This window comes from Megalobrama amblycephala, linkage group LG2, assembly GCF_018812025.1.
Source record: "Megalobrama amblycephala isolate DHTTF-2021 linkage group LG2, ASM1881202v1, whole genome shotgun sequence".
NCBI classification, from domain to species: Eukaryota; Metazoa; Chordata; class Actinopteri; order Cypriniformes; family Xenocyprididae; genus Megalobrama; species Megalobrama amblycephala.
In genome coordinates this window covers 37,077,575-37,105,078 of record NC_063045.1, presented here as the reverse complement: position 1 = coordinate 37,105,078, position 27,504 = coordinate 37,077,575, and the positions used below count along the sequence as shown (strand labels likewise).

The window sequence follows — 27,504 nt, the reverse complement described above, 5'->3', positions numbered from 1 at the left end:
GGGTTCTCATAGTAAAATTAGCATTCCAGAGGTTAAATATCATGTTATTTGGGGTCACTTCAACCCATGGACATGAAAAACAACCCGCAGCAACAGTGTAAAAGTAGCCCAATTCCGCGGGACTTCGCAAAACTCTGAAGCTGGGTGGAACTACATGAACTACGCTCACTTATTTTACATTAATGAATCTATTTCATATCTTAATCATTCTAACCACAGTAATGTTCTACAATGTAAATACCTATCCATATATAAGAGTGACATCTTAAAGGGACAGTACAGCTATTATCATTATTTACTCAGCTTTCTTTTTTTCTTCTGTAAAACACAAAAAGAAAAATTTTGAAGAAAGTACCGCTCACTCTTTTCCATTCAATCTGCAATGTAAAATCTGTGCTCTGAAGAAAAAAAAACTGTTTAGAAACAGACTAATGAGCCCCACCACATGACATGTAGGGGGGAAATAGATGATGTAGCTACAAATTAAGAATTAACTCTTATGACTTATCAAATTAATGCCCTTGTTTTAGATAAATTATGGACCACACACACACACACACACACACACACACACACACTTGTTTTTGCACACTATCCTTACAAAAATAATATTCCCTCACAAAAATGACCCTGGCTGTACGACGGTACAGTGATGGTATCAGATGGTACTTTGATGCATATACCACTCTACTGAATTTACATGGTACTCAAAGTACTTCCAAGATTACCATGGTGCATGTCTAAATACCATGGTAGTGCCCTGCGATGAGATATTTTGATAAATCCCATGGTACTGATATTCATGTATATGGTATTTCAAAAGAATACTATGCTGTTAATATTGTAGATGTTAAAAAAATCCATGGCACATTTTTTTGTTTAGTGTAAAATTATGGAAAAACTTATTTTTTGTACCTTGTAAAAACCAAGCCAATGAATTTGGTAATCATATGGTACCACGGTATGAGCATCTTACTGTTGTACTGTTACAGTCACGGCCCTTTTTTGGTGGAGACTGTCAAGGTGTTCAGTGTGTTTCTTGTATTCTGCCAACTGCCATTTGAGTTTGCATGTTTTCATGAGTAAAATCACTCTGTCCTGTCAAACACATGACATTAATCCCATTAAAAAGCAGGGCCCATTATACTTATGGTATGGATCAAGTGGTGCGTTATCCTGCAATATGCATGTATTGTTACACACAGTGACATCTGGAGCGCTAGTCTACAGACTGTGGCAGCCTGTGTATTTTACTTAGACCTGCATGTGAGTTCAAAGCCAATCGAGTGAGAGGCCATTTTAAGTGGAAACATGAAAGCGCCTCTCAACACGCCAAAGCAGAGACAAGGAGAAAGCCTCACGTAAACATATAACATGCGGTCTTGCTGTAAACAGACGCAACAACGAGTTAAAACTACAGTTAAGCCACATACACCAAGACAAAACCACAATCGATAGGTTGTTTCAACATATCACACGGGCGGCAGGTCCTGGTTCCGTGAATCCGTGGGGCCTCCGAACAGGTCATAGCTCACGCTTCATAACATCGTGTCCCCTGGCTCGCATACATGTGGCCCGATGACTGAATGATAAGGTTACGCCAGGCAACAAGCAGTTGGTGCACATCGCTACCTCAAATATTTATTTGATCCTGTCAAAGTCTGTAGCGAACAATAGGAATATTGACAGTATAGGGACGAGAATGAGCTAGTTTGTTTGAGTGGTTTAGCACCGTGGACTCCCGTGCGGGCTGTTGCTTTGTACAAGTCCAGTATTGTATTTCTTTCCGCTGCCAAAGCGTGCTTCCTGCACCGGGGCAGAGTCGACCAACACTGACCTCCATTTCCTTTGTTGAGGTCTGAACTAGCGCTGCCACGAGCCCCCGGGCCCTGCCTCCAGACTCCGGCCTCCCTGCGCGGACCTGCGAAGCCGCCCGGGTCACCGTCACCGCTGTCGACGTTTCCTGCGGGAGTCTGTGTATCGGACCGCACCTTTGGATATCTAGAGGGAATTTTGCAGTTAAGACACTTTTGGCTCAATGACAACAATGGTGCTTGACTCGCTAGTCCTTAAAGGGATAGTTCACCAAAAAAAAAAATCGTTCCAAAAACTTGACTATGACTTCTGTGGAACACAAAAGAAGATATTATGATATAAATGTCTCGGTCTTTTTTGACCGTACATTGAAAGTCAATGGTGTCCAATATGTTTGCAACACAATGTTCTTCAAAATATCTTCTTCTGTGTTCTGCATAAGAAAGTCATATGGGTTTGGACATGAGGGTGAGTAAATGATGGCAGAATTTTCATTTGTGGGTGAACTATCCCTCTAAGCAAAGTAAACAGTGTTACAAATAGATGTTCAGAGGAAAATACTTATGGATTTTGACAAAATACCAAGCCAAAAAAACATCACAGACTGGCCAAGCTAGACTGTTCTCCTAGATTTAGAGTGGTTTTTAATGTACACTAAAAGTCTACATTTTGAATTTGAACCTCTACTTAAGTTGTATAATTTGTAATGATCAAATCACTAACCCTTAGTTTGAGCAACAATTCAGTGACGCTTGCATTAGCAAACTAAAATAATGATTGACATGCATTTTGACCTAATTTTGAGGCCAAGAACAAAAATTTGGCCTTCGCTGGCTAAGCATAAAAACTGTCTGCCAGGATGATTTTTTTTTTTTTTTTTTTTGCTTTTGCAGCTCTGGTTATAAGGGTGGAGTTTTAAATAATTGTATGATGAGTTCTTACATCTATCACTGTGTTATAGGGTGAACGCATATAAATGCTTACAGCATGGAAACATGACCATGTGTGGACCGATGTGGCCATGAGCAACAGCAGTCCAGTTAAATGTCAAAAATTTTCCACTAAGTGAATCAATGTCACAGATTTTTTTTTTAAAAAGACTAAAGAAATAGCATCTATCTTCTGTTTCAATCTACATTTACCAAAGAGAAGACTTTTATTTACAGTACAGTCCAAAAGTTTGGAACCACTAAGATTTTTAATGTTTTTAAAAGAAGTTTCGTCTGCTCACCAAGGCTACATTTATTTAATTAAAAATACAGTAAAAAACAGTAATATTGTGAAATATTATTACAATTTAAAATAACTGTTTTCTATTTGAATATATTTCACAAAGTAATTCATTCCTGTGATGGCAAAGCTGAATTTTCAGCATCATTACTCCAGTCTTCAGTGTCACATGATCCTTCAGAAATCATTCTAATATGCTGATTTGCTGCTCAATAAACATTTATGATTATTTTCAATGTTGAAAACAGTTGTGTACTTTTTTTTTTCAGGATTCCTTGATGAATAGAAAGTTCAAAAGAACAGCATTTATCTGAAATACAAAGCTTCTGTAGCATTATACACTACCGTTCAAAAGTTTGGGGTCAGTAAGAATTTTTATTTTTATTTTTTTGAAAAGAAATTAAAGAAATGAATACTTTTATTCAGCAAGGATGCATTAAATCAATCAAAAATAAAGACAGTTATAATGCAGTAAAGACATTTATAATGTTACAAAAGATTAGATTTCAGATAAACACTGTTCTTTTGAACTTTCTATTCATCAAATAATCCTGAAAAAAATACTGTACACAAATATTTTGTACAATTGTACACATAAATGTTTCTTGAGCAGCAGATCAGCATATTAGAATGATTTCTGAAGGATCATGTGACACTGAAGACTGGAGTAATGATGCTGAAAATTCAGCTTTGCCATCACAGGAATAAATTACTTTGTGAAATATATTCAAATAGAAAACAGTTATTTTAAATTGTAATAATATTTCACAATATTACTGTTTTTTACTGTATTTTTAATTAAATAAATGTAGCCTTGGTGAGCAGACAAAACTTCTTCTAAAAACATTAAAAATCTTAGTGGTTCCAAACTTTTGGACTGTACTGTATATATATATATATATATATATATATATATACATATATACATATATACATATATATATACATGTGTGTATATATATATATATATATATATATATATATATATATATATATATATATATATATATATATATACACACACACACAAACACATTTATTGGATGTGCATATTTTGTCATATTTCTGTCACCGCTTCACATCACACTTTCCATGTACAGTAAAATCCCTGTATTGGATGACCTCTCTTGGCTTATAGACCTTATTCAGAGCAGTGCCATGACAGTATGAAAGGGAAGCTGTGAGGGTTAAAGGTCAATTCACACCGCACAGACAAACGCCAACAAACAAGTTTAGAATTTTATGAAAAATAACTGTCATGTTCACACTGCCCCAACAGACACCAACAAACACTGATTGAACATGGTCAGTAAGGTGAAAACAAACTCCGACCAACTTCAAAAGACGCCAACAAGGGTAACACACTGATCAGACAAAACCCTACAAACGTGTTTGTGCGGTGTGAATTGGCCTAGACTTACCGTGTCAATAGCATCTGTTGTAAAAAGCTGTATTAAAGCTCCTAGATCACGTATATTTTTCCAAAGCTCATATTGCCTGGAGTTTTTTGGAAAGATATTTTTGCAGTGTTACGTCAGCAGAACAATCCAAAAACACATTAAATAACAGTACAACCCACTGAAGAGATGTATGTCTATCCCCCACAGCCTCGCTTTCATTCCCGTTAAAAATCAAAAATTTTGAAAATAAGGTCTATTGCTTTATTCTATCTCAAATCAAAGTTTACTGTGTCATCACTGATGAGCATTAACCACAAAGACTACATAAAAATTGGTCCCAGGACCTGGTAATTTTGGTGACGACGCTGCTGTAATTGAATCATTTTCAAGGCGACATTGCTTTATAGCTTACAAATCTTGTTATTATCAGTATAGTTATTGTTTTGCCCCACTGGTAATCTTAGTATGTGCCATTTATCCCTTGATCTGATATCCGCAGGGCTCCTATCCTATAATTCCTCTGTTACTGGTACAAAACTGGACCTGCTCTATTCTGACTTCCTAGCCAAGAAAATGTCAGAGCAAATTCAGCACTGCCTCTCAGGCCGCAATCTGACATCAGTTTGCTTGTGTTCTTCAAACAGTACGAGTTTCATCCAGAATGACGTTTGACTTGTATGGGGCAAGTGCAACTCTTGAGATAAATTTGCACATATGAGGGAAAAAAGAACAAATTTAGTTGCACAGTTTGATTAAATTTCACATGTGGGACCTCCCAGAAAACACTCCACATTAGTCTATAGAAAATGAGCATCATTTTACCGGGACAGTAAGAGCCTTTTACCTGCATGTCATAAAGGTTAACGTTTGAAAACTTGTTATAAAAATATGGTGCAAAATGGAGCTTTGCACACAGGTTTATTTACTTAAGGCAGCAGTGCTGTTGCCTGTAGGGCCAATTGACCTGTGCTGCTCTGTGGCAGTGCACTACTGACTCTTTGAACTTGTACTGTTGTTCAGACAGTCCTGTGCAGGGGCTGGTAAGGAAGTGAGGAGGGAGCTCTGGGGGAAATTGGCCTTTACCCAAGGGGACCCAGTCTCCAGCTCCTGAGGTCCATGACACTACACAGCCACAATCTGGTTTTAAAACACACACCATAAGACAGGAGGTGGTGTCTGGCCAGAAGAGCAGACCAGGTGAATGAAAGAAAGCACCTTTATAACAAGCTTTAAGGGTGAATACGTGACCAAACACAGAGCAAAAAGCACACATACTATGGAATGTAGAGGTAAATTCAAAATTGTATTTAATCTCCAGAGTTAACAAAAGTTTACGCTATTTGTGGCATGCTGTCGATTAGGCCAGAATCATCTGTCGGCTTATAAACAACAGATTTTTGAGAGTAATGGACCTAATGGCAGTCTATGGGTACAGGCGTCACACTAGAATAAACATTAAAATACACTGTATTGCCATTTTAAGCTTTTGTATGTTCAGATTGTCTAAAGATTACATTTAACAGTGTTAATACATTATTAAGCTTCTAAAGATTAACTAAGTGATGGTTAGATGGCAGTAATGGAAATATAAATGTAAAATAGGGGCAAAAAAGCATGCAGTTTCCCAATATCTGTCGATATACAGTACCTTTGTTTTTGAAAGTCTCTTCTCCTCACCAAGGCAGCATTTATTTAATAATAAAAAAAAAAAAAAGTGGTAAATTGCGAAATATTATTACAATTTAAAATATTTTTTTATAAATTTTAAATACATTTTAAATCAATTGAAAAATGTAATTTTTATGATGATTTGCTGCTCAAGAAAAAATTCTGATTATTATTATCACTGTTGAAAAGTTTTGTCTGCTTAACATTTTTGTTTAAAAATGTGTTTTTTAACACCATGGGAGCTTCTGTGGCTATTTTCAAAATTTATGGTATAATATATTCATACTGTATTCAATATATAAAAAAGATATATTAAAAATCTTTAATAATAGTGGAAATGGTAATAGCAGACTTTTTTTGATATACTGAATTAACATGTCAATTAATTTAGTATGATGACTTTATATGATGAACAGATTTAATTTAGGCATTTATTCACATATAAACATTGATCTGCAAACATAAACAGAAGCTCAACTGTTGTTGCCTGCTTGACACATGAGAACAAACCTCATTGAGGCTCAAACGTGCTGCGTAACACACTAGAATGAACCACATTGTTTTTTGCGGAAGCTCAAACTTGCAGTGTAACATGAGAATGAACCTCACTGGTTCTTGTGAAAGTTCAAACACACAAGAATGACCCTCATTGGCTTTCACACGTCAAGCAAGCATGCTCGAGCTTCCTTTTACTATACCTGATGTGTGTGTTGATGAATGTTTATATGTGGACTATATAGATAGAGGGACAGAAATCTCAAATTTCAATAAAATGTCTTCATTTGTGTTCTGAAGATGAACAAAAGTTTTACAGGTGCAGAACGACATGAGGGTGAGTAAATAAAGACAGAATTTTCATTTTTGGGTGAACTAACCTTTAAGTTGAACTGAACCCAGAACATTCTTAACAGTCAAAACTACATGAAGAACACAAAAAGCAACCTGAAGCCAAGTTTAAATTAAATCTTTTTTAATTCGATAACATGTTTTGAATGAACAAAATTTATTAACATTTCTACACAATACGTTAGGATAACAGCGCAACCACTGACACACTGTCTCTGGTCAGGAGCATGGAGAAGGAGAACATGATATTTATAGGACATCAATTGGCCCTTTTTTACCAGTTCCAGAAGAACAAGCGGCTGCCATGCTTGGATGGCTGTAGCTCAGCCTCAATTGGAGGGTTAGGCTCAGGTCTTGGTCTTGAATGGTAGGGGTTTTCAGGCACGGGTCGAGAGGTTGCCACCTTTGTCACCTGTGGGAGAGGTCAAAAGGTATGAAATACAGGATATGGAGGAAGACCAAAACGACATGGAATATTGGTTTAAAATAAAGTAATGGATATTTTGACCCACTTTGGACAGATCTCCTAGGTCAGGCCTCTCCCAGCCCAGCTTCTCCAACACACAGCTATCAAACGCCTTCTGCTGCTTCCGGCATTGGCGCAGCTCAGCCAGGTTAGAGTAATCCAAACAGGTCCAGTACTCTGTGAAGGACTCGGCACAGTTTCCCTTTATCTGCCTGTAGGCCAAAAAATATGTGATTTTAAAAACTAATTACATGCAAATAGTGGGGATTACAACATGTCCTAACCAGCCACAACACGACGACTAATTTTCTGTCCATGCTGAAAGCATGTGTAAAGCAAATGACAGCTAATCAGAACAGTGAAGGCGAGTCCTCTCTATTTGTGTGCTCTGTGCAGAAGTTACACATGGAAAGTGTAACTTCAAGACATTCATAGAGCTTCTCCAGACCTTCCTTTTTATGGTTGCTCTTTGTTGTAAAATATCCAATGACTCCTGAGTAATCTTTTTTGTAAATGTTTCAAGTTTAAAGGTCCCGTTCTTCGTGATCCCATGTTTCAAACTTTAGTTAGCGTGTAATATTGTTGTTAGAGTATAAATAAAATCTGTAAAATTTTAAAGCTCAAAGTTCAATGCCAAGAGAGATATTTTATTTAACAGAAGTCGCCTACATCGAACGGCCAGTTTGGACTACATCCCTCTACTTCCTTCTTTAATGACGTCACTAAAACAGTTTTTTGACTAACCTCCGCCCACAGGAATACACAAAAAAAGGGGGCGTGGTCTTGTTGCGCTCCCGCGGAGAAGAGCAAGAGTTGCGTTTGTAGAGTGTGTTTGTCGCCATGTCGTCAAAACGCTGTTATTTTCATCCCGCAGTCCAATCACCTTTGTTTGGCCTTCCCAGGGACGCTGTACTTAGAGATCAATGGTTACAATTAATGTTTAACTCGGTTCCCGAAAATTATAATCCACATGTAAAACTATGTGCAGCACTTTCCGGGCAAGGTGCTCTAAGCTGCTGTCGAATCACAACACAGGAACCGCTGGCACAATCAGAACTCGTTACGTATTTCTGAAGGAGGGACTTCATAGAACAAGGAAGTCATCAGCCCGTTTTTATGACAGTGGAAACAGCGGTATACAGATAAGTAAATTATGTGAAAAATACTGTGTTTTTTACACGCGAAACATGAACACATGTTATATTGCACACTATAAACACAATCAAAAAACTTCAAAAAACCACGAAAAACAGGACCTTTAAGAAAAATTAAGTTTGGATTTGACTTTGGTTTCAGGAATGAACAATGCTCCCCGGCTTAATGCCACAGAAGAGAAACCAAGCTACTTTACTAAATGTAGCATTGCTCATCGTTTCTTGTGTCATACCTTGTAATTTGTCAGGTCAATATAGTATTTGCTATAGTGCAAAGACAGATATCCTTCGTTTACATTGATTTTGATTCTATAACCTTGCATATGTTAATATTGTAGGAATACATCTCATCCCCATAGTCATATTTTAAAATTTATAGAAGCTTATCCATTAATACACTTTTACCCATTCATGACAGATAATGTCACTGACAGGTGATCTGACCAATCATAATGCAGATTCTGCCATTTTGTCTGGACAAGCAAACCAGACAGGAGAGTTAGTAATTTAACGTTGGTGGACTTAAACTTGAAAAATGGTGTGTATTGACGTCTTTTTGCAGTTGAAACAACATATCTTCTGATGTTCATTCATGTTTATTTTGTTCTGATGATCGGTTCATGTGCTGCTTGAGTTAAATGTGCTAAAGAGGATGTTTTGTTTTATACATTTTTGCAATATTACTTGAAACTGTCTTTACTAACTGATAAAAGACTATTTATTAGGTGCACTGAAAGGAATAATATTAATATACATCATCTGTGCACGAGGAAGGGCCTTAAAAACATCAGCCAATCGTTTACGCGATCATCACGTAAACGATTGGCCCTCTGGCTTGTCAATCACTGCCGTGACGTTCCTTGTGAGAGACGTGCGCGGCTGCGCGCTCCAGTAACTTTCCACACTCCACAGGCGCCGCATGCAATGTTTTTGTCAGGAGACAGGAGTAACAACTGCAGATTATGAGTTACCTGCGGTGAGTCCGACATAATGAATCCACTAACACGACACAGCGAATGCCGGTGGTAAACACTCGTGTTCCAATACTCGTGCACGAGTTTTGGGAGGCGCTCCCTTGAAATGAGCTGTGAAGGAGGGGGGTTGTTCTTACGCATGCGCTCATTTCAAAAACTCACTAACAGTCTTTGGTTTCTCAGTCGACGAAAAGATCCTCTTTAGCACCTTTAAGGTACTAGAGTGATCTATCATGGCACAAAACAGTATTTATTGCTTGAATTAGGGCTGTGTATGACGATATATATCATAACTGAGGTATAAAATGTCTATCATTGGAATTTTGCTAAAACATGTCTATCACGATATGTAAATATATAGCAATATTTACACTTCAAAATAGGGCTATCACAATTCATCGATTAAATTCGAGTACTCAATTTTTAAAAAATCCTCAATTGCAGTTTTCCCATGTCCAGTAACTGGCAAAATACCGGAAGTGGCGCATTCCACGGACAAGAATCCATGGCCCAATTTATTAGACCGTTTCCTAAAGCTGCACGTTGTATTAAAACCATTTAAAAATCACGACATGGCATATTGCTGTTATGAATTCACAAAGGCTGTGATTAAATTAAACAAATATATGCGCTGTGGGTTTAATTAATTATATGCGTGCAGGTTAAGTGCATCTCAGAGGACTTCGTTCACAGACAGTAAATGCTGCTCCACACAAACTCAGTATCTAGAATTGGGTTTGTTTGGGTTTCCAATAACGTGCATTTGGTAAAGCATATAAAGTCTGACGTGCTTTGCATCAGACTGGGATGTGCTTTGTTTAAAAAGAGTTATAAGTGCAATTTATCCTGAAAAGGAAGTCAGTGCGGTGCTCATGCTGACTGGCATACTGTCAAAGTGTGCGCACAGAAAGCTGCATCTCTCAGAAGGCAATCGTGAATTTGGGACAGGCTCGATGTTGAAAAGTGTTATTAAACACAATAAGCAGTGAAAAATAACTCAATGTGGTACATGCGCTAACTGACACACAGCGTAAGTGCGTGCACAGAAAGCTGCGTCTCTCAGTGTGCGATCTCAAATTCAGTTCTCTGTCACATCTTATTGTGTTCGAATGGTCAAATACACACAGAATTATGTCAAAATGCCCATCGTGTGGAGTATTCACATAAACACAGCCGGTTATGTCTCAAGTGAAAGTAAACAGTTGGGTCTAATCCGGATATGTATCAGTACAATGGATCTGTGCATTTGGTCTTCAAGTGACAGCAGCCTAATATACCTACCTTCTGCTCTCTGTGTCATTAATGTGAATCAAGCCAAAGAGAAAATAACTTACTGCTCTTTATGTTTGATTATTACATTTCTGTACTAATTCTAACTACATGTTAAATAAAACCTATTGTACCTGAAAAACTTAATTTGTTTAATTCTTATTTTTGTTATATTGTATTTGTCCTATTGTTCGTAATTTGCTTCTTTATTCTTATTTTTAATAACAGAAATTAGATAAGATAACACAAAATAACTATATCATGATATATATTGTTATCGTGAAATAAAATTTCTCATATCATGAAATAAGAATTTGGTCATATCGCCCACCCCTACTAATGACAAAATTTGAAAGATGACACTTTGTTTCATAACAAAAGTAACCTGATCAGTCTCGTTGTCAGTGTCCACTTTGCTGAGCAATGCATTTTTCATTGCATGAGAACATGAGAGCGCCATGGCTTGTCAGACATAGTAACAGTAACTAAGGGGGGCGGGTCTTGGTGAAGGTCAATTCACCTGTTTATCTAGCAGTGAGCTCTACTTCTCAGAGAACAACTACCTGACAAAACAAAAAAACAACAACAACAACAAAAACAACATGCAATAGTGACTCATTTTAATGTTAGCACTGATTTCTTTTTATAATACCTCATTTCATTTATGCAAATAATACAATTCAAGTCACAAATTTACTGAATATTATTATTAGAATCACATGTTTATTTTATTCAGATATACTGGAGTACTCCTCTGTGTTCTTCTTTTTAACATCTCTGAATGGGTTACACTAATAAATCAGAATGATAAATACTGAGAAATAAAATCTGAAGGAAATGCTAATTTGTTTTCTTTGTTTGTTTGTTTTTTAAACTATTATCTATCTGAACGATTCTGAAGCCAAATCAGGACAAAGAAGTGAAAGTGTTGAGTACCTGAAGAAGTTGACTGCACACTCATTGACTTTTGTCCCTTCTTTCATACATTTTCTGGGGTCCTTCTCCTCCCAGCGGCAAAGCATGAACTCTTTGTTGGGCTTGTCACATTGAGAGCCATAGTGATGAGCAGCCGCCTTTAGTACGGCTGATGATACATTGACCTGCACAGAAAACAGCAAAGTCCTGAGAATACACATAATTTAGACAATGGAGACAATTATTTGACTGTAAGTGAATGTATTGTTTTCCCCAGCAAAAAATACATGTATGACATTAAAGAAATCCTGTATAGTTGTGCAAAATGTCAGGTTTTCTTTTCAGTCTTGATATTGAATTAGATATAAGATTTCTAAAACAATAGGGATTACGGAGCATGTCATTTTACCCAATAATCAAAGTGTGTCTATAATAAGCATACTAAGAAAAAAGTTTTAACCCATTATGTTGTTACCCTTAATAACACATACATACATACAGTGCCACAAAATATGAAACCACTGACGCTTTGCAAACTGCTAAAAACAGAAAAGACCAACAAATCAGTTATCCAGTTCTTTCAAATTCCTGCTTTCTTTTTGATCTTCACTAACCAGCATACACTTTAATAGTAGCTGAATACATTTAAATGAAATTTACATGTTAACTTTAGCAGTGCGACTGCTGCAGCTTTAGGCTAACAACTGGTTGCGTTTTTCATTCTTTCAGACGTAACTTACCTCTTCGACGTTCAGTTCCTGCAACGTCGGAATCTCAACCACACCGGGCATGGTGCGAAATTTACTGCACCAAAACTAACCTAAAAGAGTTTGACAGTTCAGACTACAACGCAGCCCAATGTCCTCGTCGGCAGCAGGACGAGGCCGCAAGTAGAAGGTCAGTTGACTGCGCATGCGCGAAAAATTACAGGCGCCTTTAGATAACGTCATGCTAAGGAAACTGAGACGCTGTAACGCCATCTTGGCTCCAAACACAACGCCAAGTTGCTTTTCTGCTGATTTCAAAACCTTTTCCTAGTTCAGAGATGATTAAATATCGTTTATTCTATCACTTTATTTATGCATGACAGTTACATCTCTCCCAGAGGAGTGTTTTTACCATTACAAATAGAGTCGCGGTTGTGTTTCCATGGAAACAGTATCAACATGGAGTTCATGGGTAGCAGTTATGATGGAGATTACAAAAATGGCAGGTAAAACAACTTAATTTGATGACTTTTATATTAACTACCAAACTGAATATAATTTTAGGCTATGTGAATGCCATACACATGTATTATGTAATATTTTATACGTATGTATATATGTTTAAGATGTTATACGTATGTTTAAGATGCTGTCAGTTCCTGATTATGTGGTTCATGAGCAAAGCTGCTCACATAAAGGTCATCACAAAGGCTTTTTATTACATTCATTAATAAATAAATAACTGTAAATATGATAAATCTATACCAGATTAAGATTTTTCAGGTACCTGGTACATTAAAATATTTGAAATGTACAAAACAATATAAAGTGGAACTATTTCATATGATTTAATAAAATGTAAGGTATGGGAATGATAAGGTTTATATGGGATCCTGAATATTTGAAATCTTTTTCATGACTGAAAAGTCAAGGGACATTTGTAACCTTATTTTTAAAATGACTAGTTTTCCTAGTAACAAAAACAATAACGTAATAAATTTTCCTTGATGCAATAAGCTTATACTCGTGTGATATAAAAGATACAATCATTTTGATAGCTAATAAGTGAGGCAAGCAGTCTCATTTCCTCTCATGATGTTGTCTTTAAAAGGATGGAGGGGATGGGCGACTACACAATTCCCACTCACACTAGATATGTCGGAGAGATGAAAGACGGCATGTTCCATGGAAAAGGAGTGCTGCATTTCCCCAATGGAAGCAAATATGAGGGAACTTGGGAGAAAGGAATATCCAAACAGGTCTTTTTCTCCTCCTAATGATAATAATATACAAGTATGTCAACAGCAACATGTTTGATATTTAACAAAATATCAGACATATACAGCAAGTGGCAAATATTTTAAAGAAAGATAGCATAAGCACACTTTACAATTTTAAAATAATAGCTATACTGACAGGAATGAAGACAAAGAGAATTGTTACATATTCTGGTTGTTAAGCACACTTTACAATGATAAAATAATAGGGGCAGACCTAATGGTTAGAGTCAGACTTATAACCCAAAGGTTGTGGGTTCGAGTCTCAGTACCGGCAGGAAAATGAACAGGGAGAGAATGAACAGCATCATGTGACTCACTTATGAATTACATCTTTTGGTTATTTTGCAAGGAAGGACACCTGTGTGATCTACAGTGTGCATTTGAACAGAGATGATGCTTGCTTTTATATTTTGTATTTAATGCAATGTCATTTTTAGTGTCCAAATACTTTATGTGGACTAAATGTTTTTGTTACACATATAGGGAAAGTACACATTTTCTGATGGCCTGGAGTATAAAGAGACTGACTGGGAGTACTGTGATGGCAAAGACAGGCGGTTCTACTCTGAGAGGTGTAATGGCCTCAAACCAGCAGGTATGGTCTGAAATTACTGGAATTATTGTGTGGGATCATTTATAGACAAGCAGCATGATTCTTTAAAAATATAAGAAAAAAAATCAATTCTTGCCCTGTCTTTGAATAGGAGAATCCCAGTTAACTGATAGGGACCCCCCGCGGCTCATCCCTGATGGTTGCTATGACAGTGGCGATGGCTTTTATGATCCCAACACCAGAGTCATCAAAGACTATGATGGCAATTTTCTCAGGAACGCAGGTAAGAGATAGCGTCATGCAGTGCCAGAGCAAGTTTTAGTCTGTGTGTGTGTGTGTGTCTATGTGTGCTACCAAGTCATTCACAATTTCCTACACTATGTTCCATGAAATCCACAAAATCACAATAGTCCAATGCTTTTCTCAGTCCATGATATGAAGCACCTTTTAGTAAACATTTGCTTTTGGTCTTTCCACCTGGAACACATAAGGCCACAAGCATTCGAGTAGCGTAAATGGATTAGCTAAATGCATGTAGATAGTGTAGGACTGAAGACTGAGCAGTGAGATTATAAGATATCTCATCTGTAGGTCTTTTCTCTTAGCCAGACATGCCTCAGTTCTGTAGTCATTTGAATTGTTTTCAAGGAAAATGTAAAACACATTTTCCAGTGCCCGATGTGGGATCTCTGATTTGAGGTGAATTCATTATGTCAGCCTTTTAGATAGGAAGCCAGATTCCCCCAAGCTACGTCATTGATTAGACAAGGTTGTGGAATTAATAATTGCTATGTTACCCTAATTATTTTCTTGAATGTATGCATATGTTTGTATATGTGCTGGTGAAGCTACAAGCTACTTATAATTTAATACAGTCTATCCCTTTTAAAAAAAGTTAAAGTATTTAAAGGGGCCAGTATTTTATTTTGTTTATTATAACTATGCAAACAACCATTTAAACGTTTGGGGTCAGAAAGACATCATGCTTCAACAAAGATTTATCTTTCAAATAAATGTATTTTTTTTTTTTAAATGTTTATCTTTCTATTCCTCAAAGAATTCTGAAAAAAAATGTATGGTTCCACAAAAATATTAAGCAGCACAACTGTATAATAATAAGAAATGTTACTTAAGAAATACAAAAGCATCAATTAATCAATCAAAATCATCAGCTTTGACATCACAGGAATAAATTACATTTTAAAATATATATTAAAATAGAAGGCAGTTATTTTAAATTGTAATAATATATTTTATCAAATATAATAACATAATATTTTTTATCAAATAATAAATAATACAGTGTTGGTGAGCAGAAGAGACTTCTTTCAGAAACATTAAACTATATTACCGACCCCAAACTTTTGAACAGTGTATATTCTATCATTTATTTTTGCAGGTGCATGATACATTATTCTTTGTTGACTGTAAAAATATGATTATCATCAGTACCAAATGGTGGAATTACATTCGATAAATGTAGCTTATAATGGTATACTGTATTTGCTTGTGCAATTGCATAAAACCTAACCAGTCTTATGTGTTAATGTGCATTAACATAACCCAGAAGGATACAGTTTTTAGCCAAAATAGAATGTCATGTTGCTCTTTGAAGGACAATTTAAGATCTATGGATAATTACATTAACTAGTTTTACTTGGGTTCATCTGCAGTAAGTATCAATATTCCATTTTCCATATTCAATTTATTTTCATTGAAGAAATAAGTAAAAGAACGTGACATTGAAAGGGACGTGTTCTTGTATTTTTTTAATTACTGTTCTACACATGTCAGACTTGCATCTTTGGCTGTTGCACAGTTTTTTTTTCTAGTCCAGGTATCTGTATTTAGATGTACATGCAACATGATCTGCAGCCCCACCTTTCGTCACAGTCTGATTGTGAGCTTGCATGTCTATTTCATACATCTACAGTTACTATAACATAGGAAGACAGACACATCCTGAACAGATGTCAAAAGAGTTACGTATGGAGAAAAACGCATAGATTTTCTTCCACGAAGCAGAGTACATAACAAAGTAAACTGGAAGCTGTTTATTGATATTGTTAGGAAACAGAATCCGTGTGTGCTAAATGAATAGTAGCAACATGGTGACGCAAATAAAAGTTGTCTTTGAGCAGTTTTTTCTGTCTTCCTTATGTGTCGCCATCAGGCCCACACAGATTTTTCAGCTACAGAACTCCGCAAAAAGCACTGAAGATTTTCGTAAAATTGGAATAACCATCATTCATCATTCGATAACTATAAAGATAACTATAATGATAACTTTATATTAGCGTTCACATTAGCGGATGATATAGTTTTTTTATTGAAAGCACACTGCATTTTTGTCATCTTTAAATCCTCAAGTTCTTTAAAGCAGGATGGATTCTGATAGGCCAACTATATTGTTAAGAATATTGATATTGTAAAAAAACAAAAAAACATCTGAGCTTAGTGCATTTTCAGTGCTGTGATATTTGACTTCCAAGTTATGAACTTAAGAACACTGATATGTGTATTTATGTGTTCATATTGGACAGTTATTTGCGTAACTACATATTCATACACATTTCCATGTGTCAGTCACTCCATGCCTCTATTCAGGGTTTGCAAACACACTGTCACTTCTGCGTCTGAGTGCGGTGTGTTCAGTCTTCAGATCAGATCATTTCCAGGCCTCTGGGATTACATCCTTACCACATGCGGCTGGAAAGTGAGAGCAAACATCAGAGACCAAGACTTACACAAGAGCGCAGACCTGTCACATTAAACCACATCCTGGTTATGACTCCCAGAGCCAAAGCCCACCCGCTTCTAAGAGTCCACATCACAGACTTCATTTGCATTTACATTCATGTTCTAAGTAGAAGCTTTCTAACCAAAGCCACTTACAATAAAGTGGATAAATCACGCAAGACGTAGTTACCAGTTGTGACTGCTCAACCTAGCAACATTGGCTCAACCTGCATAGGAATAGTTTCCCTAAAAATAAAATTTCTATCCACAGGCGGAGAGTGAACCAACTCCAGAGTAAGGCTAGATGTGCTTCCTCCTTAAAAACACATTTAAACAGATTGTCATGAAATAGTTTGAAGTTACATGTAGCCTAGCAACAACCTACATATCCCAATATAAATGCTCCAGATAAATTATTTTTTATTAAAGTGGCTACGTTCGCATACTACGCATGATTTGGCATGGCAGCAAATTCGAAAAAAATAACTTCTGCCTTACAAAACAAAAGTTTTATTCAAATTCTGAATGGATTATATATTGAGCGCCCCTTTTATTATCACTAAAAAGCTGTCGCTCATCTCAATTCATTGCAATCTCACAAAGTTCCGCTATAATCCATGAAGCTGACACACATTGAATCTTTTATTTAGCCTACATAATGTCTACACTTTGTTTGTAAGTTAACTTTCTAGGATTTGCAAGAGTGCACAACTCAGCACTAGACAAAAACTGGCGTTTTGAGCGGTGAGTGGATTCTAACTTAAAGTAATCAACAGATATGTTTGTGATTGGCTACATTGCTCAACACTGCAAAACACATTTTAAAAAGAAACCTTTGATGCTTCTAAGAGGGCAAACACCAAATCTGTTTCGCCAATATGCTATTATTACGGAGAAAATGGATCCTAGACCAGTAGTTATGGGCAGTTCTTCCAGTCAGAGGTTTGAGTGAGAAAATTCCATGCTAATCTGGTCCGTGGCCAGGGGAAGGCTTGCCCAACCTTACACACGCTCTGCCTATGATTCTATCATTATTTCCTCAACCTCATGTCATTCCAAACCTGTTTGACATTCATTGTTGATCTGTTTGTCCGACCAGTGGCAATTAAGCATGACGTCTGCCCTGTCTAAGTCTCATGGAGCAGGGATGGAGAGATTCACATAGACTTCATAGCGGAATTCCCATTCAAACATACATCTGGCCTTTAAATCAATGGCAACTCTTACATTGGAATGTCTTATAATATGGAATATTGTGCATCCTATAGATTTATTTTTATCACCTGGAGGTGACGGTACATTTGTCAAAAGGGGTGTGAGGACAGAATTTATTGCCAGTAGCTTCCCTCCAGGATGGAGGATCACAGAGGGCGCAGACGCTGAAAAGGCAAACGAAGAGGAACCACATTCCCTGCGGGAGGATGTTTTTGGGAGGAGAGGAAAGAGGGACAAGTCCAGCTACAGCTGTGGGGCAGAGTAACAGTAGGATCCAGGAGGCAGGCATGATAGGGGGTGGCAATCCCAGGCAGCAGCAGCCCAGGCTGGACAGGAAGGCCTGCGGAAATGCCCAGGCTGCAGGCCAACTCTGAAGCTGGTTGGACAGCATGATAAAAGCAGATGGGAGGAAGCCCTGAAGAATCTCAACACATTGGTCATTTGAAGTCAGGGAGAGTAGGTTATTACAAGCAGCGGTCGCTGGCGTTTCATGTAGGACTGCCCCTTGAGATGGGCACAAGGCAGACTGAGTCTCCTCCGTATGTCCTGCTCTGCCCCAGTTGACCAGCTTCTCCTCCTCTCTGTCTTCAATCCAAGCACACCACAGCACAGTAACTGTATACTCCAAGCAAAGTTCAAGCCATATGCTTGTCTTTTCAAAAAAGGGAAAATTATATGACCATGAAAAAAATTTAAAACAATTTAAACGACCAAAATAACAGTAAATTCATAGTTAGTGGTATTTGCTGTTTTACTATTGTCTGTTTTAAACCTCTAACCCCAAATATTCAACACTGGCTTGTAACTGCTTCTGTTGTGGAGATGAATTACCTCAAATCTTGCAGCTTGTTGAGGGGAGGTATGCTGTTACTTTTCTAAGGCTGAAATATACTTCTCGACTTTTGTCCATATTTTTGCCCCGATTTTCAGTCTGAACGAGTCAATGCTAGTTGCCAAAAGTAAGAGCCAGTCTGAAGATTTTAGGCTGATGGAGTTATTACAGAAAATTTGCGTACTGCATGATGGGAACACACTCTAAATTTTTTAGCTTCAGACTATGATTCTGAGGATATCAAACATATTTGATATTTTAAGCCAAATTTCTGAACATATATCTTAGTGCATGACACACCTTTTACACTGACTTCCAACTCCCTCATCTCATGCTGCATATCTGTACAGACCCTACTTACCGTGTCTACCAACCCAAGGCTGCATCCAAATGAGCTTGGCTATTTTTTTTTTTCACAACTCAGAACACAAAGTCACTACTACAATCAGTTCCTGTAAATCCATGTTTGTTTTTATTGTCATGCATCTCCTGTCAGCATGGCACATGTTTCTGTTTGTTGTGTTAGGAATGACTTGAAAGTCTGGTACAGTGTGATCCTCAATCATTTAGTGTATGATACCCAGTTTTTTAAAGTTTCCAACCTAAAGTTATCTGACTTAGAGTTTTCATCTGAATTAAAAGATGGACCTGGTACCTGTCACAGATCCCTTGTCTCCAGTACTCCAATTCCCATGATCCTCCTGTTCTCCACACCTGCACTCACTTCCCTCGTCATCTCCCCATCATCACTCATCATCTTCACCTGGACTTCCTTGTTAGTACTCCCTATATATATGGACTCACTCCCTTCACTCCTTGTCTGTTCTAAATATATACGTATACGTATTACATTATTTGCTAACTGCATTCTTTAAATTGTAATGTTGACATGCATTCTCTGTAAAGCTGCTTTGAAATGATATGTATCATGAAAAGCGCTATACAAATAAATGTGAATTGAATTGAATTGAATTAAATGTTATATAGATTGTGTTGGTTGTTTGTTATGCTCCTGCGTTCATTAAATACCCTTTGATTGTGGATGTCCGAATACGTTTCGTCTCTACAACCCAGCACCCTTAACATAAGAACAGACCTAAACCGTTGGACTTCCACAATTGGCTATGGGTATTTTTCTGATCCCTGTACCTCCGAAGCCTCTCCATGCTGACGAAAGACTTTGCCGTTTGCGGCAGGGTGGCAGGCCGTTGGAGAGGTATGTGGAGGAGTTTTTGGAGGTTTCCAATTTGGTGAGCTGGACTGATGCCTGTATTAACGTTGTGTTTCTGATGGGACTGGACCGGGACGTAATTCGTTATAACGAACCAGCCTGTAATTTCTCCTTAGTCGATTCTCTAAATTTAATTCTCTCCTTAAATGGTTCTAACTTTGAAGTTGATAAAATTCAAGGGAACCTGAGTCCCTGTCCAGCCCCATCAGCAACGTATCAGGCATCGCCAGCTCACCTTACCCCAAAAACCTTCACATACCGCTTCAACGGTCCTGTCCACTCCTGGCCGCCAGCCGCCGCCAAGCCCTCTGCTCCAGCCGCCGTCACCGAGCAATCCGCTCCAGCCTTTCACGGGCCGCCAGAGGATACTGGCTGGTTCATAGACTTTGTTACAGAGCCCGTCGCTCCAGCCCTCAACGAGCCCTCAGCTCCAGTAGCTGCCGACGAGCCCTCATCTCCAATCTCCGCCGCCGAGCCAGCATCTCCAGTCTCAGCCGCCAAGCCAACCGCTCCAGTCTCAGCCGCCAAGCCAGCCGTTCCACGCGCCGCAGCCGAATCAGCCGCTCCACGCGCCACCAAGCCAGCTCCATGCTCCTCCACCCACAAATCCACGATATTCCTTGGACTCCTCAAAATGATCCTAAACCTCCCCAAGTATTTTTTTTGGGGGGGGCAAGTACCCGTGGGTGGGGGACATGTGGGGGACACACATGTGGGTGGGGCTTTGCCATGGCCGCCCAAGGCTCCTGACCCGCCATGGCTGCCCGCTGCACCTGACCCGCCATGGCTCATGGACCCGCCCTGGAGACCTCCACTCCTACCCATGCCTCTCCCTGCACCGGCATGAGGTCTCCAGGGCGCCCACCCCCCCTCCCCGGTGTTCCATCTACGGCGTGAGGTCACGCCTACCGGGAGGGGGAGGTACTGTCACAGATCCCTTGTCTCCAGTACTCCCATTCCCATGATCCTCCTGTTCTCCACACCTGCACTCACTTCCCTCGTCATCTCCCCATCATCACTCATCATCTTCACCTGGACTTCCTTGTTAGTACTCCCTATATATATGGACTCACTCCCTTCACTCCTTGTCTGTTCTAAATGTTATATAGATTGTGTTGGTTGTTTGTTATGCTCCTGCGTTCATTAAATACCCTTTGATTGTGGATGTCCGTATACGTTTCGTCTCTACAACCCAGCACCCGTAACAGTACCATAGGAATCAGCATAGCACAGATGCTTAGGAGGTGGGCACTTTTGACTTGGACCAGAAAGTAACCAACTAGCAACCACCCAGAACAGGCTTGAATCATGGTGGCATCTTTTGCAGAGGCAAGCAAAACTCATGTTTGCTTCAGAAAATGTAAAAATAGTTTTAATTACAATACTCAAATAATTCCAAAATGAAACACCTACTTGTCTCCACTATAAGATTCTTGGAGAGGAGGGGAGGAAAAGGTTTGCCTGAAAGACTGCTGTAAGAACATGGGAGGATTCCTCTGTTTCCTTCCTGGCTGGAAAGGCTTTGAAACATGAGTGGGGGCATCACTAAAGCCCCTGTCATTACACAAAAAACGTTTGTAATAAGCCTTGCCTAGCAGAGCAGGATTAGAAGCTTTAGGGACTACATAGGGTTACTAGGTTGCAGTAAACCTGAAGCCAAGCAGGCAGTAGGAGGCAGGCGTTTGGTTTATGATGGGACTGGAAATCCTGTTTACAACCGGCTTTAATAACACTGTGTGTAAATGAGCAAGGGGGTTGATACACTCCATTTACAGTAATTAAATTTGATTGACCTGTCAAGACATACTAATATATAGACCATATTTCACCATATATACACATTCAAAAAAACTACTAGTCACTTTCACTAAAAGTGACTTTTGGGTGTTTTTTAGTGCATTGCTATGTGGTTAATAGGTGGTTACTTATTGTTTCAAGAAAAAAGAATCCACCCCCAATTTTTTTTTAATAATATATTTGTCTCTAGATATGACTCTGATCCCTTGTTCAGTGTAAGTCTTATAGGAGTTTTTAGCTGTTTTAGTCTGCCAGGCAAAAATTGTAAATCTTGATGTCATATGATGGTATAATTCATGTCTGGTGCAGGATAAGTTAAGTTCTGAATAGTTAGCATAACAGATTTAGAACAAACAATTGTAAAAGATAATGCTTTTTAAACAATAATACCATTGACTTTTTTTCTTACTTTAGCATCTGTTCCTTGGTAAGACATAACTTCACTTGAGCCAGAAGCGTTACTGCTATAAGGTTTGCAATGGTCTCCTGCTTCTGTAATAATTGCTTAAAGGGTTAGTTCACCCAAAAATTAAAATTATCCCATAATTTACTCACCCTCAAGCATATGACTTTCTTCTTTCAGACAAACACAATCAGAGTTACATTAAAATATACTCTGGCTCTTCCAAGCTTTATAATGGGAGTGAATAACCGATATTTTGAAGCCCAAAAATGCACATCCATCCATCATAAAAGTAATCCATACGGCTCCAGGGAGTTAATAAAGGCCTTCTGAATCGAAGCGATGCATTTTTTTTTTAAGAAAAACATCCATATTTATAACTTTATAGACCATGATCACTAGCTTCCAGTAACTTCGTCCACCGGTTTACGAGAGAGTCGAGTTCCAGCGTATGACGTAGGATGTAGGATTAGCGTAAGCTTAGGTGAGAGTAGACGCCTCTCACGTTTAAAACAAATAGTGCTGGTCAACAAACTCAAGCTCCTCCGACATTTAAGCAAAGTTCACAATTACACCGGAATCTACTCGCATACGGAAGCCAGTGATTCTACTTTATAAAGTTACAAATATGGATATTTTTCTTACAAAAATACAACGCTTCACTTCACTTTTTGGGCTTCAAAATATCAGTTATTCACTCCCATAATAAAGCTTGGAAGAGCCAGTATATTTTTTAATAACTCAGATTGTGTTTGACTGAAAGAAGAAAGTCATATACACCTAGAATGGCTTGAGGGTGATCATTTTATTTTATGGGATCATTTTCATTTTTGGGTGAACTAACCCATTAAGGTTCACGTATAAAAAATCCCACTGCCAATGAAAACAGCCAAGGCCTGAGCCTCTCTTTTTTAAGGTACCATCAAACCTTGTCATGAGAGGATCATCCACCTGGTGGGAATACACACACATAGCTCTTCGAGCCTTGGAAAATCTCAGACAATAATCAGAGATCCTAAATCCATTAATAAAGTGCGGCTCAGTTTGGAAGGAAACACTTTTCCTTTTGATTATATTTTAGGGATTAAGATAAACACCTCATAACGAGGTAGTATTACTGCTTCCATTCTGACTCCTGGGCTTTGATCGTTGACTGTGTATCATATTTAATAGGCCACCTGAATGACGGCTCAACGCGAACATGTGGAAAGGAGGCTCAAATAAAGTGAGAAGGAAAAAGAGATTAGAAATGAAGAAAAAATGGCATTTTGTATTTTGCACAAAATACAGGCATATAGCTAAAATAAATTTAAAGGAAAAAAAATAAGTAAAAAAGTGACTACTTTCTCATTAATAAACATTATACTACCACATAAACAACAACAACAACAAAAAAGATTCAGAGAAAAGACAAGGGGAAAAAAGGAATAAATTGATTAAGGGGAAAATCTGAATAAAAAGCCAAGAAAAAGAAACTAAACATTAGTAATGAAAACAAATAGATTGTTATATGGGTTACGGAAATTCAAGGAGATGAATTTCAGCAAAAGTTTTAGGAAGTATGAGGGCTAAGACAGTTCTTTAAACAGCGTTCCCACAATGAATGTGCAATTGTGAATGACCTATGAATGAATGACTATTCCAGTCATTTGTGGTTACTGGACACAGATTTTTAAAAAATAATTTTATAGAGATTGCACTCAAAGAGATTTACTCAAAAATATTTTGTAGAACAAAAGCTTACGTTATTATTATTATTTTTTTAAATTCCCTGGTATTCTTCCATGACCATGAGAACCCCATCTAAACAAATGGACAGTAAGGATATATTTGTGAACTGGACCACAAGACATCATTTTTTTTATGCAAGGGAGTGACTTGTGGCTTGTTAAAAGATAACAAATTTTCCAGGAACAATATTTAGGCCCAAATGCATTTCATTGTTGTGCTTTTTCCAAGTATTCACGCTAATGTAATGTATGGTATATTATAAGCACTTTGCTTTTGTAAGCTTGACGTCTATGGACTTACCTGTTATGCAGTTCAATTTGATGCACTATTGTCATGTAAATCGCATGTCAAAAGTAACTGTTTGCAAGCCCTTTAAGCCCTCGACAACTGATACGTTGGAGAATTTATTTGCAGTAGATTTGATGTGAGTGACACGTCTGCTCTGAAATAGGATTGTATTAGCCTATGAATTTAGCACGTGTATGAATGCCGGACAAACAATGAGGACTGAGGTGATAATTTCGTGCAAATATAACCGTGCGAACTCGGACCATTTACCACCAAAATGTAATTGTAGACCGACCTTGTCCATCAGCCATTGGTTGAAGCTTCCACTGAGGTATTAATTGGTTTAAAATAGTGATGAAATGTTCCTCTCGAGTGTGACCTCCATGTGGAGAGCGTGAGGTGGGAGCGACTGAATAAAGTGAGACGTTAGCATGCAGCTGTCGCAGAATGGACCGGTCGCGTGCTGGAAAAGTCTCAATTGCAGCGCGCGGGAACCAGGTAGAAGTGGCGGGAGGCGCGTGGAGAGGCCGTTTAGGGCCATCGCGTGCAATTATCGACAATCAGAGGAGAGCTTAAGACCTGTTCTCAACAATGGGCCCAGTTCGCCACGTTCATGGGGGTGAGCGCTCAAGTGCGTGCAGCTGCGCGCTCACATTCAGCACCAGCAGCAGAACTACCTCGCGCTCCGCAATTAGCAACTCCTTTCAGTTTTAACCATTTAAAAAAGCAGTATATTATCCACTGTTTTTGGTTGCGGAATCATCTCTGGGAAGGGAAAGAAAAAAGGGAGTGATTGATTGTCGCGTGAAGTAGGCTGCTGAGAGCGAATTTTCATAATTGTTGTCTTAATCCTGCACGTAAAAAATGTAAATTGCCTGTAACCGCATATGAATGAGTTTGACACATGCCTTTTGGAGCTCGATTTTTGACCAAACAATCAGAAAGAAAAAACACCACGAATCTCATTTAGCCTACAAGTGTGCTATAGGCTATGCCTGCAGACTTCATGCTTTTATTATAAATCTAGAAAGCATTTTTCCCCCTTATCAAAATTAGTGAAATATGTATTTTCTGCCCTTATAGACGAGGAAGAACACGAGTGGATTGTGCGGACATGCAGGAAGAGCTGGGATGAGTTCATTGGCCACTATCCAAGAAGCAGCACACTAGAGAAGTGAGAATACTCACACACAGCTCATTGTATATGGATGTCATCTGAACGTTAATGCAGCTTTGTGACATTAATTTGTTTTGGGGCGGGTTCAATCCTGTTATCCTTTCCAAAAATAATAGGCTATTTAAATTTTAAACTGAGTTAAAAAAAAAATGTTAAAATATTTTCCAATTAAAATATAGCCTATTTAAAATAGTGACTCACTACACTAGCAACTGTTAAATTGCAACCCACACAAATAAGACTTTTATGTATTATGGTTTAATGAATGCTTAATGAAAAACAAAAAAATAAAATATACGTTTGGATTAAGTGATAAGCATATCTACTGTATTAACAAATCAACTATTTCTATATTGAGCAACTTAAAAAAAAAGATTTAAATTTTTTACACAATTAGCATTATTGTTCAAAGTGTTCTGTACTTCATTTTGTTGTTTTATTATTATTATCATCTTAAGAAGTAAAAGTGTCCAACCAGAAAAATATATCAACTGAACAGCTACATAACAAACCACAAAAGAATCAAATCAGACGAATATCATTAAATGAGTTTACGTTTTAAGGTCATACAGTTTATTTTAAAAACAAAATCATGTTTTCCAAGATAATAGTGGGGTTTGGGTGCAAACTCAAGTAAGAAATGTTACATCATTGCTGTATTCTGTCTAAGTAAATGATCGGTATACGATACACTAACATTCAACAGCTGAATACAGCTCAGTCTTCTGTTGATGTAAATGAGTCAGATTCTTGCTCAGCTTGAAAGAAATGAGATGCAAAGTTTTCTGCACTTAAAAAAGTGTGTGTGCTCGAGTGCAGAGAGAATAGGTTAGTCAAAGATTACGTCTCAGTGTGTCTTTTGAAAGAGAACACGGGATACGAGATCAATCCTGTGATGTGGCCTGACAGGGAATTCCTGTATGTGATGCTGATGGAATCAGTGATGGAGTCATTACTGCACACACTGACCCGTGAAGGGTCTGCCAGCTCCTCCATCAGCCTGTGATTGCTTCCTGCTACACTCGTGCACACAGGCCCATGCATTTATACCACAGTCAGAAATTAACCAGGTCTCAGGGCAAAAAAAAAAAAAAACACTGAAAGTGACCAAAACCATCCAGATATATGTTTAAATTATCTGTTATCTGTCATTTTCATACATGTCATAATATCAGTGGCAGTCAGATATAAAATCTGTTTCTCATGTTATAAAAGAGTGTTCCTTCTCTTTTATGACAAAATACTGTGCTGGTATCAGATGGTAATACTATGGTACTGAATGAAACATATATATTCAAGAAATATCATCAAAGCTAGCACAAGTAAAAAACAATGTTTTTATCAGTCAAGAAAACGTGGTATTGTATTTTAATACAACAGATGTTCTGATTGAAAATGTAAATTAATTTGTTAAATTAAAATATTTGCCACACACTGGTTGACACACTGTCTGATGTTTGTCCTTATGTCTTAAAGTTTGAAATGCCTAAAAGTTCATAACATATATATATGGTGGACATGCTGTCTGGTGTTTGTCCTTATGTCTTAAAGTTAAAAATGACATTATATACAGTCAAGCCAAAATTTATTCAGACACCTTGAACATTTCATTCATTAATACAGTTTATTCACTATAGTTAAAAAAAAATGTTGTAAAATATGACAAGATCTCAGAGTTAAACTGTCAGAAAAAAAAAAAATCTTAATTATGTCAGATAACACTTTGGCAAAACATGGTCAGGTCAAAGTGTCTGAATAATTTTTGGTTCCAAATTTTTATAAGTTTTACTGGTAGTCCACTGTATGAAGAATTT

The 27,504-nt window shown here is 37.8% G+C and overlaps 2 protein-coding genes and 1 long non-coding RNA gene across 8 annotated transcripts in view; 1 reads left to right on the top strand and 2 right to left on the bottom strand.

Moving 5' to 3' along the window:
- Window positions 1–6,148, bottom strand: part of LOC125257579 — a 30,187-nt gene extending 24,039 nt beyond the window's left edge. For 3 of the 4 annotated variants that reach the window (XR_007182427.1, XR_007182428.1, XR_007182424.1), the window contains exon 1: window positions 1,838–2,988. This is a non-coding gene — a long non-coding RNA (uncharacterized LOC125257579). Of the gene's footprint in view, window positions 1–1,837; window positions 2,989–6,093 lie in introns of those variants that run through there. The other variant, XR_007182425.1, reaches the window with a different exon arrangement.
- Window positions 6,149–7,066: 918 nt separating this feature from the next.
- Window positions 7,067–12,653, bottom strand: ndufa8 (NADH:ubiquinone oxidoreductase subunit A8). Its single transcript, XM_048174013.1, has 4 exons — window positions 12,478–12,653; window positions 11,759–11,922; window positions 7,472–7,637; window positions 7,067–7,371 (listed from the first exon to the last, which is right to left on the bottom strand). Exons 1-4 carry the CDS (start codon window positions 12,526–12,528, stop codon window positions 7,234–7,236), a joined length of 519 nt encoding a protein of 172 aa, XP_048029970.1. The 5' UTR covers window positions 12,529–12,653; the 3' UTR covers window positions 7,067–7,233.
- Window positions 12,654–12,698: 45 nt separating this feature from the next.
- Window positions 12,699–27,504, top strand: part of morn5 (MORN repeat containing 5) — a 16,339-nt gene continuing 1,533 nt past the window's right edge. Inside the window, exons 1-6 of one of the 3 annotated variants that reach the window (XM_048173987.1) lie at window positions 12,699–12,950; window positions 13,556–13,703; window positions 14,208–14,319; window positions 14,429–14,560; window positions 25,597–25,687; window positions 26,600–27,124. In XM_048173987.1, coding sequence (XP_048029944.1) covers window positions 12,817–12,950; window positions 13,556–13,703; window positions 14,208–14,319; window positions 14,429–14,560; window positions 25,597–25,687; window positions 26,600–26,696 — 714 coding nt within the window. In that variant the 5' untranslated portion in view covers window positions 12,699–12,816 and the 3' untranslated portion in view covers window positions 26,697–27,124. Of the gene's footprint in view, window positions 12,951–13,555; window positions 13,704–14,207; window positions 14,320–14,428; window positions 14,561–25,596; window positions 25,688–26,556; window positions 27,125–27,504 lie in introns of those variants that run through there. The other 2 variants (XM_048173994.1, XM_048174003.1) reach the window with 2 other exon arrangements.